Source organism: Nycticebus coucang, chromosome 1 (assembly GCF_027406575.1).
Source record: "Nycticebus coucang isolate mNycCou1 chromosome 1, mNycCou1.pri, whole genome shotgun sequence".
Classification (NCBI taxonomy): Eukaryota; Metazoa; Chordata; class Mammalia; order Primates; family Lorisidae; genus Nycticebus; species Nycticebus coucang.
In genome coordinates this window covers 151,973,132-151,988,128 of record NC_069780.1, presented here as the reverse complement: position 1 = coordinate 151,988,128, position 14,997 = coordinate 151,973,132, and the positions used below count along the sequence as shown (strand labels likewise).

General features: G+C 37.5%; 1 protein-coding gene across 3 annotated transcripts in view; it reads right to left on the bottom strand.

The window, feature by feature from the left end:
• IL6ST (interleukin 6 cytokine family signal transducer) overlaps nt 1–14,997 on the bottom strand; it is a 48,809-nt gene that overhangs the window by 24,580 nt on the left and 9,232 nt on the right. For 2 of the 3 annotated variants that reach the window (XM_053590388.1, XM_053590398.1), the window contains exons 2-3: nt 11,906–11,993; nt 6,861–6,940 (exon numbers count right to left, since the gene is read on the bottom strand). In XM_053590388.1, the coding sequence (XP_053446363.1) occupies nt 6,861–6,940; nt 11,906–11,973 (148 nt within the window). In that variant the 5' untranslated portion in view covers nt 11,974–11,993. Of the gene's footprint in view, nt 1–6,860; nt 6,941–8,215; nt 8,344–11,905; nt 11,994–14,997 lie in introns of those variants that run through there. The other variant, XM_053590407.1, reaches the window with a different exon arrangement.

Sequence of the window (14,997 nt, the reverse complement as noted above, 5' to 3'; positions counted from 1 at the left end):
AACAGAACCCCTGTGGCATGATTCACACTTGCCCCACCACCTGTATGTTCCTTCATTCAGAGCCAAGGTCTAAACTAAACTCTCCAGAAAACAGGCAGGGTTAGTCTGCTCTCCTCCGTAGCCCTAAATACTGCTGTGGGATGCAGATGGCAATTTTGAGGCAGCTTTCCTCAGTGAATCCTGTCTGCCAGTGGTTTTTTGGATGGTTACTGACACAAAGAGGCAGTACAATTGTCCATGTATCAAAACTCAGACATTTGGAAATAGGGAGCAATAAAAAAACAGAACAGAGTAAGATGACCAAATATATTAAACAACGAACATGTGGGATAAGATCCCCTATTTCAAAACCAAGAATCGGATTGGGTAAAAAAAAAAAAAAATAAAATCACACACAACTATAAGCTTTACCTGTCACCTATTGGATGTTGATGAGATCTAAATCCCTATGCTTTCAACAGCCTATTTGACAGAAGCTAGCCTACAGTTATTTTAAATAACATCAAAGTCCCTAAAGTTATTATTTCTTCTTATTTATCTGACTCTACTAACAGCACCACTTCCACTCAGTCACCTAGGCCAGATACTGTGTAGTCACCTTCAACATCTCTAATTAGCCTCCTCTAATCTCTAACTTAACAATACTGCACTAAGTCTTGTGGGTTCTATTTTCTTAATATGCGCATCCACCTCTTCTTTCCATTGCTACTGTGACTACTAAAGCTCGGGCCATCAATATTATACTAGTCTGGCCTTCTTCCAGTTTATCTTACATACTGCTGCCACGGTTACTGTTCTGTTAGGTTATTAAATATGAAATGTCCAATTTCTTTAAGTACCAAGTTTTATAGTTGATACCTCTGGCATTTCATTTTGACACTTTCCTTTTTTACTATGAAGGTACATATCCTCATTCTTTCAGACATACGTTTTAGTTTGTGATTATCTTTCAAAAATAATTTTTAAGAGCAATTTTTGTGAAACCATAGATAAGTCATGTTATTTTTGAATATGAGTTCCATCGTGGAATCAGTGCAATGCAGACAGCTAAAAATATCAAAGAAAGTTTGGGAAGGATGTGGCTAATGAAGAAGACACAGTATGTCGCTAATTTCAGCAGAAGTTCCATTCTGATGACTTTAACCTTGAAAATGACCCCTGTGGGTGATCTGAGATGAAGATGGATAATGATGAGCTGAAAGCTGTAGTGGAAGCCAGTCCATCTCAACCTATGCATGAATTAGCCACAAGGTTTGATGTTACTAATCCAATAATACTGGACAATTTCAAACAAATTGGCAAGGTAAAAAGCTGCATAGATGGGTTCTTCATGTATTAAAAGAATGTCAGAAGAGAAATCATCATGAAGCTTGCCTTTCTTTGCTGTCGTGACATAAAAGTGAGCCATTTCCACACTGTGTTGGTATGTGTGATGAAAAATGTGTGATGAAAATTATACAATGGCTGGATAAATATGAAGTGGTGAAACACAGTCCAAAATTGAATATTCATCAAAAAAAAGCTGATGGTGTCTGTGTGGTCTAGCAGTGGTCTTATCCACTGCAGCTTCATGAAACCTGGTCAGTCGATTACGGTGGATGTCTACTGCAAGGAACTGGACAACATGATGAGGATGCTTGAGATTAAGCAGCTGAGACTGGCCAATAGACAGGCTAATCCTCTTACAAGACAATGTTCAACCACATGATGCACAAACACTGCTGAAACTACAGAAACTGAACTTGGAAACTCTCTATCATCCACCATATTTACCAGGATTTCTTTGCACCAACCCCGACTTCTTCCAGGTTTTGGACCACTGCTTGCAAGGTAAAATATTCAATTCTCAAAAAGCTGTGGAAAATGTCTGTCACAATTTCACTGCCACTCATTCTCCAGGCTTCTTTACTGCTGGAGTAAAAATGCTACCTGGCAAAACTGTGTCGATATTTTTGACACATATTTTGATTGATCACACTACTTCTTGTTTGAGATACAATAAGTTTTTGATTCAAAATATGACATTTCAGATTTAATGACCTAATAAAATGATTATGACATTTACCTACTTTAAATTATTTACTGGCTATTACTAAAAAGATAAAAGTCTCAACTAGTTGGCTTGATTCTATTCTCTTTCTTTTGTGTCAGTGTTCACAATTTTGAAGCAGCTTTCCTCAATGAATCCTACCTACCAATGGCTTTTTGGGTGGTTACCTCTGAAGGTATTTTGAAATTAAAAATGACTTATGTAAAGCACTTAGTACAATGCTTGGTACTCAAAAAAGGCCTCCAAATAAATAATAGTCTAGCAACGTTATTACTACTCTCCAGATCCATGGAATCGCGTCACATTGATAGGGTTTGGAAGGTTCCATCAGAGGTGAATGGTTCTGGTACTTATGGTAAGAGAACAGAATAACAGAATTATGAATCTGAAAAGACACATGGAGAGCATTTATGTCAACCCATTATTTTATAGCTAAAGAAAGGTGCAATACTTTTACAGAGTCAACCTTAATTATCCAATGTCAAACATTGTTCCAGTATAGATGACACAAAGGATAAAACTAACTTTAAAAGTTAAACAATTGTTTCCTTTTTCCATATCACTCAAACTTAGGAAGAAAAATAAAAAACAGTTTTTGTAGTCAAAGCTGTACTCTCAGGCCAGGTTTGGTGGCTCATTCTAGAAGGCCAAGTGGGAACATCACTTGATGTCAGGAGTTCAAGACCAACCTAAGCAAAGTGAGACCCCATCTCTACTAAAAATAGAAATAATAAGGACAGCGCCCATAGCTCAGTGGGTAGGGCACTGGCCACATACACTGAGGCTGGCAGATTCAAACCCAGCTGGGCCAGATAAAAAACAATAACAACTGCACCAAAAAAAAAAAAAAAAAAAAAGAGAAGAAAAGAAATAATAGCTAGGTGTTGTGGTGGGTGCCTGTAGCCTGTAGTCCCAGCTACTTGGGAAGCTGAGGCAGAAGGATCGTTTGAGTTCAGAAGTTTGAGCTAGGCTGAAGCCATCGTACTCTAGTCTGGATGACAGAGCAAGGCTCTGTCTCAAAAAAAAAACCAAAAAACAAAACAAAACAATAACTGTACTCCCAAATAGAAACCTGAGACCTCTCACAAGGCCTGTAAGGCCAGGAGTACGAATGCGTATGTCTTTGTTTCAAAACTTTTATAATGTGGCCTTTTGTATCACTTTGCCATTATTAATACATGTCTAATGTAAGTTAAATGCATTTATTACTTTCAATTTCCAATAGTATGGAACTTCATGTGGAAGATCTTTACAAATAAGACACTCTCTGATACTAGGCCAGACCTTACTTACAATTCCCTAGACCTCACTTTATTCCTTGGCAAAATCACCCCTGATTGACTTTCTCTAAAGTAACTACAGAGAACTATAAATATGAAATATATATTCTAGAGGACTAAACACACAAGTTATAAGATTCCATGTTACTCACTTCTAATCATGTAGAATAAGAAAAATACTAAAAATGGGTAAATGTTTCAGTTTTCAAAGTGAAACAGGCTCATTAAAATGATCCTATGCCAAATTAATCTCATTTTTACAGAGCTACTAGACTGAGATTAAATTGTAGAAAGAGAATATTTTAATTAATAAAGGTATCTGAGTTATTTTGAATATTCATGTGGGCAAGATGAAGAAATGTGTATTAGAATGTACTATAATAGATATTAGAATGAACATTTTGAAATTGCTGATATTTGGCTACTTTTCATACATTCAAATTAATGTTTAATTGATTACTCATATATAAAAAATACTAGGCTGAGCATGGTGGCTCATATCTATAATCACAGCACTTTGGGAGGCCAAGGTGGAAAGATCACTTAAGCCAAGAGTTTGAGACCAGCCTAGGCAACATAGTAAAACCTTGTCTCTGGGCGGCGCCTGTGGCTCAGTGAGTAGGGTGCTGGCCCCATATGCCGAGGGTGGTGGGTTCAAACCCAGCCCCGGCCAAAACTACAACAACAACAACAAAAAAAAAATAGCCGGACGTTGTGGCAGGCGCCTGTAGTCCCAGCTGCTTGGGAGGCTGAGGCAAGAGAATCGCGTAAGCCCAAGAGTTAGAGGTTGCTGTGAGCCGTGTGACGCCACAGCACTCTACCGCACTCTACCGAGGGCGGTACAGTGAGACTCTGTCTCTACAAAACAAACAAACAAAAAAAAAAACCCTGTCTCTAACAAAAAAAAAAAAAAAGACTAAGAAAAAAGTCAATGAGAGGGTAGTCTTGAGCAGAATATGCTAAAGTGCCTGCCTCTCCTCAGTCCTTGAGGAAGACTATTTTCCAAGGATGGCTACACATATATTTTCTTTCCATCCTACACATCCTTCTCACAATGTTACTGATACTCCTTTCCCAAAGAAGTGGGGTCTATTTTCCTCTCAACCATCACAGATCTGTGTGGGTGCTTGTGTCTACTCCAGACAGCAGAGTGTGCTATATGACTTCCAAGGTTAGATCATTAAAACAGTACAGCTTCCAGCTTCCAACTTTCATTCACTCTTGGGACATTTGCTCTTGTAATCCAGCCATGCTTTGTGGCCATTTTGATCAACAGCCCAGCAAAGCCCTCAGCCTGTGTGGTGTTTTGATCAACAGCCCCAGCAAAGCCCTCAGCCTACAGTCAGCAACAACACCAGACATATAAATGAATGCACTTGAAGATTATTTCTGCCCCTGGTTGAATATTCTAGCTGTGGTCCTACAGAGCAAAGATCAATCTGTCCAGCTGTACCTGCCTATCTGCCTTTCTGATCCATAGCAACCATGACAGATAATGAGTCGTCATTTTAAGCTTTGAAGTTTTGGAATCTTTGTAAGGCAGTAAGAGACAGCTAATACAGTCCTGTTATTTTCAACATTTTCATCAACAACGTGGGGGAAGTCTTTATCTCTGAGACACGCACTTATCCATTAGCAGAGGATAGGACTATGAATGACTGCCAAAACTTTGGAAGAAAATGTGAGGGTTCACAAGATTAGAAGAATAGGCTAGATCTAATAAAATGAAATTTGCAACAGAGGAAATATTTCCTACTTAGGTTAATAAGAAATATAATAGGGTGAGGGAGAACTGGCTTCAAGTAATCATGTAAAAACAACCTGAGAGGCTTGGCGCCTGTGGCTCAAGAGGCTAAGTCGCCAGCCACATACACCTGAGCTGGCAGGTTTGAATCCAGCCCGGGCCCGCCAAACAACAATGACGGCTGCAACCAAAAAAATAGCCCATTGTGGCAGGTGCCTATAATCTCAGCTACTTCGGAGGCAGAGGCATGAGAATTGCTTGAGCCCAGGAGTTGGAGGTTGCTGTGAGCTGTGATACCACAGCACTCTACTCCAGGCAACATAGTGAGACTCTGTCTCAAAAAACAAAACAAACAAACAAAAAAAACCTGAGAGTTTTCACTGACCACTAACTTAACATAAAACTGTACCTTAGCTGCTTTATAAAAACGATGTTCAGATTCATGTAAGTAAGAGAGCCACAATATTCAGTCTAATTCTGGCACATTTTTTAAAATAAGGTATGTTCTATTAAAAAATAATAACCATAACATGGTTATTATAATATAAAAACTATACTTTTTCATATATTTACTATTGCCCAGGCACTATCCAAATGCTTTCTATATATTAACTCATATAATCCTAAAAATCCTAGAAGGTACGAACCACGAGTATCTGAATTTTATAGGTAAGGAAACTGAGGCACAGATTAAATGACTGGCCAAAGTCCTATAGCCAGGTAAGTGGGAGGGTTAGGATGGTATTATATTTTAAATGCTATATGGGTAAGTGAGAGAAGAATCAGAAGGACAGTTAGCACACACATATTAGGATAACTGCTAAGTTCAGTTGGGGGAAGAGTACTAGAGACACAGGAAAGCAATCCTTTAATACCTGAAGAGAAAAAGAGCGGAAAGAGAAATTTGGCTTACTCTAGAAGTATAACTAATAAAAAAAAGTTATAGGAAGGAAAATGTGGGTTCAAGAATAAGGAAGCTCGTTTTAAATATGATAGATTTTCAACATATCCTTTCTGTTACTTTAAGTGTCTTGGATTTGGTGAGGGAGTGATTTAGAGGAGTGTTTCTCAACTATCTGTCACGGAAGATCAGTTTTTTTAACCTCTTCCAATCTGTCACAAACTTATACTTTTGTTTTATACTGTGTTTGACAGTACAGGTCCCCTGATCACATGCTTGGATGTCACGGCTGTGTAAAACTGTTAAGACTATTTAAACATTCATTCTTAATTTCTCTATTGAAGTCACTGCGGCATAGTAACAACCAGATCTCAGGAGGGCATCAAGCTATAAACTTCAGTTGACTAGTACTGCTTCAGGTACGTCTTCATTCTAGCTATCATAAACCACACTGGTCAGTGACACTTCTGGAAATTACAGAGTGAAGTGCTAAGAGTTAACAGATTTTCTCCTACTTCTTCATTAAAACAAAACAAAACACACTTCTTTCCTTTCCCCACTTTAAAGTTACTGTTAGTATAGCTAAACAGCAATTAGGATTACTGAATGACTGTGACAACTCAAATTATACAAAACAGATTATCAAGAGTATTCCTAATTATTAAAATCATTTTAAGACAACATTACTTTCTCAATAATTATCCTAGAAAAACTATAAAAGCATAACTAAACATTTAAACATAAATTCAATTATGTAATGATATAAAGATACACAGAGTGACGATAAAGTTCGTTGTAACTATTTATATTGCCCACGAACTTTATGGCCACCCTGTATTAACCTGATTTATGGAGTGAGAAGTTAGGATATTTCATGCACCTTACCCATAGACTCAGCAGTGAGGAAAATAAAGAAGGCTGGCACTAGCCAAATCTGCAACACCAACATCTTGGCAAAGATATTTCTGTAACAAACACATGTAATATTCTTTTTAGTATTTTTTTCATTTATACACATGTAATTTAAAGACTCTACCTTTGTTGCCTAAAAGGTGGTAAAATCCTTATGAGAATGCAAAAACAAGTTTTCGGATTATTTTTCTTTATTCCCACTTAAGTCATGACTATTGTAAACATTGCTAGAATATATAATTTATACTTTTAAAGTTAATTAAAAGAGAAATCCTTTTTCTTTATAATGTAAAGTCTTATACCATTAGTAAATAACTCTGAGATTGCGAACGTCAGAGAGACAAATTTCTGCATGGCAAAATCCACTATACGTAACCTCAAAAGATACTTGGTGAATGGAAAAGACTATAATCTACAGCATGACCAAATGACCAAAAATATTCCCTAACGTATGAAGAAAGCCTACAAATCACTAAAATACTAACACCTCACAAAAACAGGCAAAAAGATTTAAATAGGTAGTTGATAGAAAAGGAAAGACAAAGTAGAACCGCTGTAAGTTGACGTGTAAGCGACTGTAGCAACTGAGCAACATATGGAGGTGGTCAACGTAAGGAGCTTCCATTGAGGTGGCCAACTCTGTAGCTTTCACTGTATAATTAACTCCAACATATGAAAAGCTGCTTTCACCCTCAGGCAAAATGAGATGCCCAGAAAGAAATACAAAACAATATACTCTGGAAAACAATCTGCCAGTTCTTTACCAAATTATTTTGAAGTTTTTCTTTTCTTTTTTCTTTCTTTCTTTTATTTTATTTTTTATTGAGACAGAGTCTCACTTTGTGGCCTTCAGTAGAGTACCATGGCTTCATAGCTCATAGCAACCTCCACTTCCTGAGCTTAAGCGATTCTCTTGCCTCAGCCTCCCAAGTAGCTGGGATTATAGGCGCCTGCCAGAACGCCCGGCTTTTTTTTTTTTGGTAGAGATAGGGTCTCACTCTGGCTCATGCTGGTCTCAAACCTCTAAGCTCAGGGCAATCCACCCGCCTTGGCCTCCCAGGGTGCTAGGATGACAGGTGTGAGCCACCACACCCGGCTCTTTACCAAATTATTAAAAGTACACCATAAAGGGCAGCACCTGTGGCTCAAAGGAGTAGGGCGCTGGCCCCATATGCCAGAGGTGGGGGGTTCAAACCCAGCCCTGACCAAAAACTGCCAAAAAAAAAAAACAACAAAGTACACCATAAAACCTGGCATTTCTATTCCTAAGAAGGTAGAAGGTACACCACAAAATAAAAATACATGTCCACATTAAGAATTATACTCACTCAAGTGTTCATCAAAGCTTTATTCATAATAGTTCCAAAGTAGAACCAACAAAAATGTCTGATGACTGCAAATGGATGTATTTATATTCAAATAACGGTATGGCCTGGCCGTACAACACAATACCACTCTGCAATAAAACAAAATGAAGTAGTGATGCAATAGCATGAATGAATCTCAAAGGCATCATGATTAACTAAAGATGCCAGACACAACAGAATCACTTATAACTGTTTATAGGAAATTGTAGAAATGCCAAAACTAGGGTGACAGAAAGCAGATCTGTCTGGGGCTGTCTGGGGCTGAGGCAGAAGAGGGAAATACATGTAAAGGGGAGCTTTTGGAGTGACAGAAATAAGAAATATTCTATGACCCAATTGTAGTGGTAACTACAAGACTGTTTACATTTGTCAAAATTCATTCAATTGTGTCAAGAATTATGAATGCTCTGGGATTTTACCTTCCTTTCACGCTAACAAGTTAGTCTCCCATAATTTATTAGATAATGGCAAGACAGGAGGCTCCTGAGTCAGAGACAAAAGACTTTATAACTCATAATAACAGTAGTCAGAGTATCAGCATTTTCTTATGCTAGTTGCTTGAGTCCCAATTCCCACAGTACGTTGTGAAGAGTCAGGTGACATTTGCACAGGGTGACTTACAAAAAGATGAAGCTTACGAAACACAAGTTTTTAAAAAACTGGAGTAGGCAGCATGCCTGACTTTTTACTCAAAACAGTGATTTTCAACTGGTGTGCCATGAGAAGTTTTAGAGATCACGAATTTAATTATTTTCAAAAGCAGTTCAAAGCATATTCTTCCCCCCCTTTTTTTTTTAGATCAACATAATTTAAGTGTGCCATGGAAGCTTAACTATAGGTTCAAGTGAGAGATTAAAAAAAAAGGTTGAAAAGCACTGCTCTAGAGGGAGACATTATCTTCCTAGGCAAACCTGCTCTTTGCTAGAGATGCCATTCTATCTTCCAATATCCTTGAAAAGATAGGTCAGGAAAAAAACAGGACTTTTGCTCATAAGACATGCAGAAATGCAAGAGACCCATGGGTTTCCTGTCAAATTATACACTAAAAATTAATAAATTTTATTGTTTATAAATTAGACCTCTCTAAAAACACACAAAAGCTACCCAGACAAGGTGTATAGCCAAAGGACACCTGTAGTGTTGGCAAAAATATAAAAACCAAAAAGGTATCAATGTAGTACTATAAGACCAAGCAATAAATGCATTGTTATATACATACCCTATAGGTCATTGTGTACACTGGCAAAAGCTTCCTAATAAACTGTCCACTTAAAAAATGGTGAATTTTATTGTTTGTATGTTAAACCTCAATTAAAAACAAACCTACTCAGGCAAGGTATGTATCTAGTTTTACAGCATCAATCAAAATTAAAACACACGTATTTGAATCTAATATTTCTACTTCCACTTATTGTATGCTTTAGATACGAAAAACAATGCTCCATATATAACAGCATCGTTTGTAACAGAAGGCTGAAGCTGCCTAAACATTCATGACAGGATGGTAGTTAATTATGGTAAACTGAAACACAGTAAATATGTAGCCATTAAAAAAAAAAAAGGAGTTCTATATTTACAAATATGTAATGCTATCTAAAATACATTGTTATGGTGCAAAACTGCATTTGCTTATTTGGAGGCAAAAGAAAGAAGAAGAAATATACATTCATTTATTCATATATGCATAAAGTATCTTTAGAAGGATATTTCTAGAAGGAAGTATATCCTCTGAAACAGTCTCACATTGTCTTCCCACTGGGGTGGGAAGAGAAGCTACCCTGTATACTCTTTGCACCTTTCCACGTTGTACCAATGTGACTTTTAATACTTATGCAAAAAACAAATACAACTTAAATTTTAAAAGTCACAATGCATAGTAATCACAGCACTCTGGGAGGCTGAGGCAGATGGACTGCTTAAGCTCATGAGTTTGACAACAGCCTGAGCAAAAAAGCAAGGTCCTGTCTCTACTAAAAAAAAAAGGAAAATTAGAAATTAGTTGGGCATGGTGGCACACTCCTGTAGTCCCAGCTGCCTGGGAGGCTGAGGCAAGATGACGTGAGCCTAAGAGTTTGAGGTTGCTGTGGGCTAAGATGATGCGGCAGCACTCTTACTCAGTGTACCCAGGGCGACAGGGCCTTTGTTTCCAAAAAAATGAAAACAAAAATTAAAAAAAAACACAATGTATAAACTTGTTCACCTAAATAAAATTATTAATTTCTTGACGCTGGAGGGCTTTAGAGTACTGCACTTGTAACACAGCATTCTTTTATTCAATATACAAACGTATGTATTCCCTAATATGTAATAGTCACCTCTGTAACAAAATTATTTGATAACGAACTGTTTAGGTTGTATTAAGAACAGGCATAAAGAATTAAACCATTGTTATAGAAACCATTTTCCTCCACCTGTTTCATTCTCTACTCCCTAACTTTAAATAGCCCCATACTGAAAAAAAACACCACAATATTCCATTTTTGTACTGATGTATTACATTCTTACAACCAACTCCAAGAGATTCATGAAAGCATTTACGATTACTTCAAAGTAATTAGATTTACCTGACAAGTGTTACGGAATATAAGTAAAAGAAAACAGGCAAAGGTAGGTTTTACATTTTAATAGTTAGAAATAATGTCTCCTAATTTTTAAAAGATTATCACTGAGATGTGATGAAGGAACATCAATACAGCACTTGATTACACAGTCCAAACCTACGCGAGTAAGACACACCAAAGCACTATATAAAACATTATATGCAATATAGTTAACTTCATTTGGGGGAATATCTTATCTTGAAGTTGACAAAAATGATAGAACTCTGCTTATTTTCCCCCTTTTATTTTGTTGACAGTAAATATTTAGTTTAAAATTCTATTAATGAGGCTGGGTGTGGTGGCTCACGCCTGTAATCCTTGCACTCTGGGAGGCCAAGGCAGGTGGATTGACTGAGCTCAGAAGTTCAAGACGAGCCTGAGCAAGAGAGAGACCCTGTTTCTAAAATAGCCGAGCATTGTGGTGAGTACCTGTAGCCCCAGCTATTCAGAAGTCTGAGGCAAGAAGATTGCTTGAAACCAAGAGTTTGAGGTTACTGTGAGGTATGATATCACTGCACTCTACCAAGGGTGATAATGTGAGACTGTCTCAAAAAAAAAAAAAAAAAAATTCTATTAATGACATTATCCTGTCTCCTCACTTCTTATTTTCTATGCATATATTACAACCATATATCCACATATTGCATACACTGATTTTCCTTGAAATGTGCATGTTATCTGGGAAGCTTCTATGAAGCCAAAACATGATTAATAACCATAAATATAGGAAAGATCTATTCCAAGAACTAAGTGTTTTCTTCTACATTAGTAATTCATCAACCATGAATAAATCTGCCAAAAGTTGGTCATACCTGTATTAAATTAACTACTTATTAAATTATTTATTTAAAAAATTATCCACACTTAAACTCTCTTCCATTAGTACCAATTATGAGTTCACAACAATACTTCAATGTTATTTTACATTATACAAAATAATTTCCCATAAATTATTTCAATTGATTCTCTAATACCTTAGAGAGAAGTGAGTAGATAGGGCAGGAATTTAACAAAATAAAATACAAAAATTCAGACAAGGTAAATTACTTACCCAAAACACCAAATTAGTAAGTGAAGGAACAGGGATTTAACACTAAATCTTCTGCCTCCAAATGTCATGCTCTTTCCATTGGGTCTTACTGTAAATGGAGGAAAGCCTTGTTCAGAAAGTTAGCTTTGATAACATTCAGTATATATGTACTTTTAGAATCCCTGTCTGTTAGGATTTCAGGTTTGCAGAAAGCATCCCACTTTAGATATCTTCTGAGCTTCAGAATAAAACAATCCCATAAACACCTGTGTGTTCAAATATCCTAGTATTATGTTTTGATGTACACTTGCACTTGCAATGTTATTGGTTCACCTACGCCAAATCCAAACTTCTTTGATATCTATGTAATGTCATAGAAATGTGAGAGATATTTTGCTGAGTTTGACCAAAACAGTTAAAACAGTTCTTTAACAGAATCATACTTTTTGTCTTTTATTACCACTAAGTTAAGCCTACTAACTCAACTACCAAACTATTCTCTGCATAGAGATAAACTTTTATTTTAAGAGATGTTGCTCAGTACTAGGTTTAATTCTAGCATAAGAACTGGTGGCTGGGTGCGGTAGCTCACTCCTGTAATCCTAGCACTCTGGGAGGCTGAGGCAGGTGGACTGCTTGAGTTTACGAGTTCGAGACCAGCCTGAGCAAAAGTGAGAACTTGTCTCTACTAAAAATAGGAAAACTGAGGCAAGAGATCGCTTCAGCCCAAGAGTTGGAGGTTGCTATAAGCTATGATGCCACAGCACTTTACCCAGGGGGACAGCTTGAGACTCTGGCTCAAAAAAACAAACAACAACAACAAAAAAAAACCAACCCCAAGAACTGGTGGCTAATCTTTTCCACACTCAACCTTAGCCAAAAGGCCAAGAAGCGATGGTAGCTCATATTTGAAATGCAATAACTTGAAAATTTAAGGCAATGAGTTGAATCCTTCATTACTGTTTCACACATATTAAGGCTTAGATATAATTTAACAAGGTAAAAGGACTGTTTAACAATATTTTAAAAATGTCAAGTGAAAAGAAATTGAAAAAATGTCATGTGAAAGTCCACTATAACCTCACCAAGAGATAACTACTATGACCATTTTGGTGGATATTCTTGCCAATTTTTCTATGCATATATACTTTACTATTTTACTAAGATGGAAAAGCAGCCAAAGACAATATATAAACAAATGCACATCACTTCATTCCAATAAAACAATATTTACAAAAACAGGATGCAAGCTGGATTTGGTCCATAGGCCACAGTTAGCCAAGCTCTGTTTTAAATACCACGTAATTTACTTATTTTGCTTATTGTTTGTTATTGGTTGAATTGTCCGCCCCCCACCCCCCCCACACAAAGCTATGTTGAGTACCACAAAATGGGACCCTCTTTGGAACTAGGACCACTGCACATCTAATTAGCTAAGATTTCACCTACTAGAGTAGGGTGGCTTTCGTACAGTAAGACTGGTTTCCTTAGAAGGAGAGACAGAGACATAAGAATGTCACGAAACAATACCAGCAAAGATTGACGTAGCTGTAAGCTAAGGAATGCCAAAGATTGACGGCTACCACTAGAAGCTTGGAAGAGGCAAATAAAGATTCTATCCAGAGTCCCAAAAGGACTTCTAGCCTCCAGAACCTTAAGAAAATTCGTTTCTCTTGCTTTAAACCACTCCGTTTGTGGTACAGATTGAGTATTCCTAACCTGAAAATCTGAAATGCTACAAAATTCAAAACTTTTTGGAGTACCGACATGACACTCAAAGGAAATGCTCACTGAAGCATTTAAAATTTTGAATTTTTAGATTTAGGATGGCTCAACTGCTAAGTATATAAGAAAACATTACCAGATCCGGCCCCCCACAAAAAAAGTCAGAAATCTGATATACTTCTGGTTCTAAGCACTTTGGATAAGGACACTCAACCTGTACTTTGTTAGAGTAGCCCTAGGAAACTTATTCATTGTCTGTGTCCCCAAAATAGAAGGTAAGTGAGGAGTGAAATGAGTAGCCCATGGGCGGCGCCTGTAGCTCAGCGGGCAGGGCACCAGCCCCATAAGCCGAGCGTGGCGGGTTCAAACCCAGCCCCGGCCAAACTGCAACAAAAAAATAGCCGGGCGTTGTGGTGGGCACCTGTAGTCCCAGCTGCTTGGGAGGCTGAGGCAAGAGAATCGCCTAAGCCCAAGGATTTGGAGGTTCCTGTGAGCTGTGTGACGCCACGCACTCTACCAAGGGCGATAAGGTGAGACTCTGTCTCTACAAAAAAAAAAAAAAAAAAAATGAGTAGCCCATATATGGTAGGTATATGCTTAGCTACGTACATTTTCTTTGATTATGTGTCTATTCAAATATTTTGAGAACTTTTTAATTGGGTTTCTTATTTCTCATTATAAAGCTTTAAAAAGTTTTAAAAATATATTCTGGATATAAGGCCTTTATTAGAAAATTGATTTGGACATTATTTTCTCCTAATCTGTGGCTTGTCTTTTCCTTCTTATAAGTGTCTTTTGAGAGCAGAAATCCAATTTGTCAATTTGTGCTTTTGGTATTGCGTATAAGAAATCTTCGCCTGGGCTTTGGCGCCTGTGGCTCAAGCGGCTAAGGCGCCAGCCACATATACCTGAGCTGGCGGGTTCAAAACCAGCCCGGGGCCTGCCAAACAGCAATGATGGCTGCAACCAAATAATACCCAGGTGTTGTGGCAAGCACCTGTAGTCCCAGGTACTTGGGAGGCAGAGGCACGAGAATCACTTGAGCAGGTTGCTGTGAGCTGTGATGCTATGGCACTCTACCCAGGGGGGACAGCTTGAGGCTCTGTCTCAAAAAAAAAAAAAAAAAAAAAAAAAGAAAGAAAGAAAAAAGAAAAGAAAAAAGAAATCTTTGCCAAATCTAAAGTGGCAGAGGTTTTCTCCTAGAAGTTTTATTGTTTGGGGTTTTACATTTTAGGTCTTTGAATATTTCACATATGGTGTGAAGTAAGAATTCAAGTTCATTTTGAAAAAATGGATGGCCAATTGTTTTAGAACCATTTCCTGAGAAAACTATCCTTTCTCAAGTGAACTCCTGCTATAGCTTTGTCAAAAATCAGTTGTCCACATAT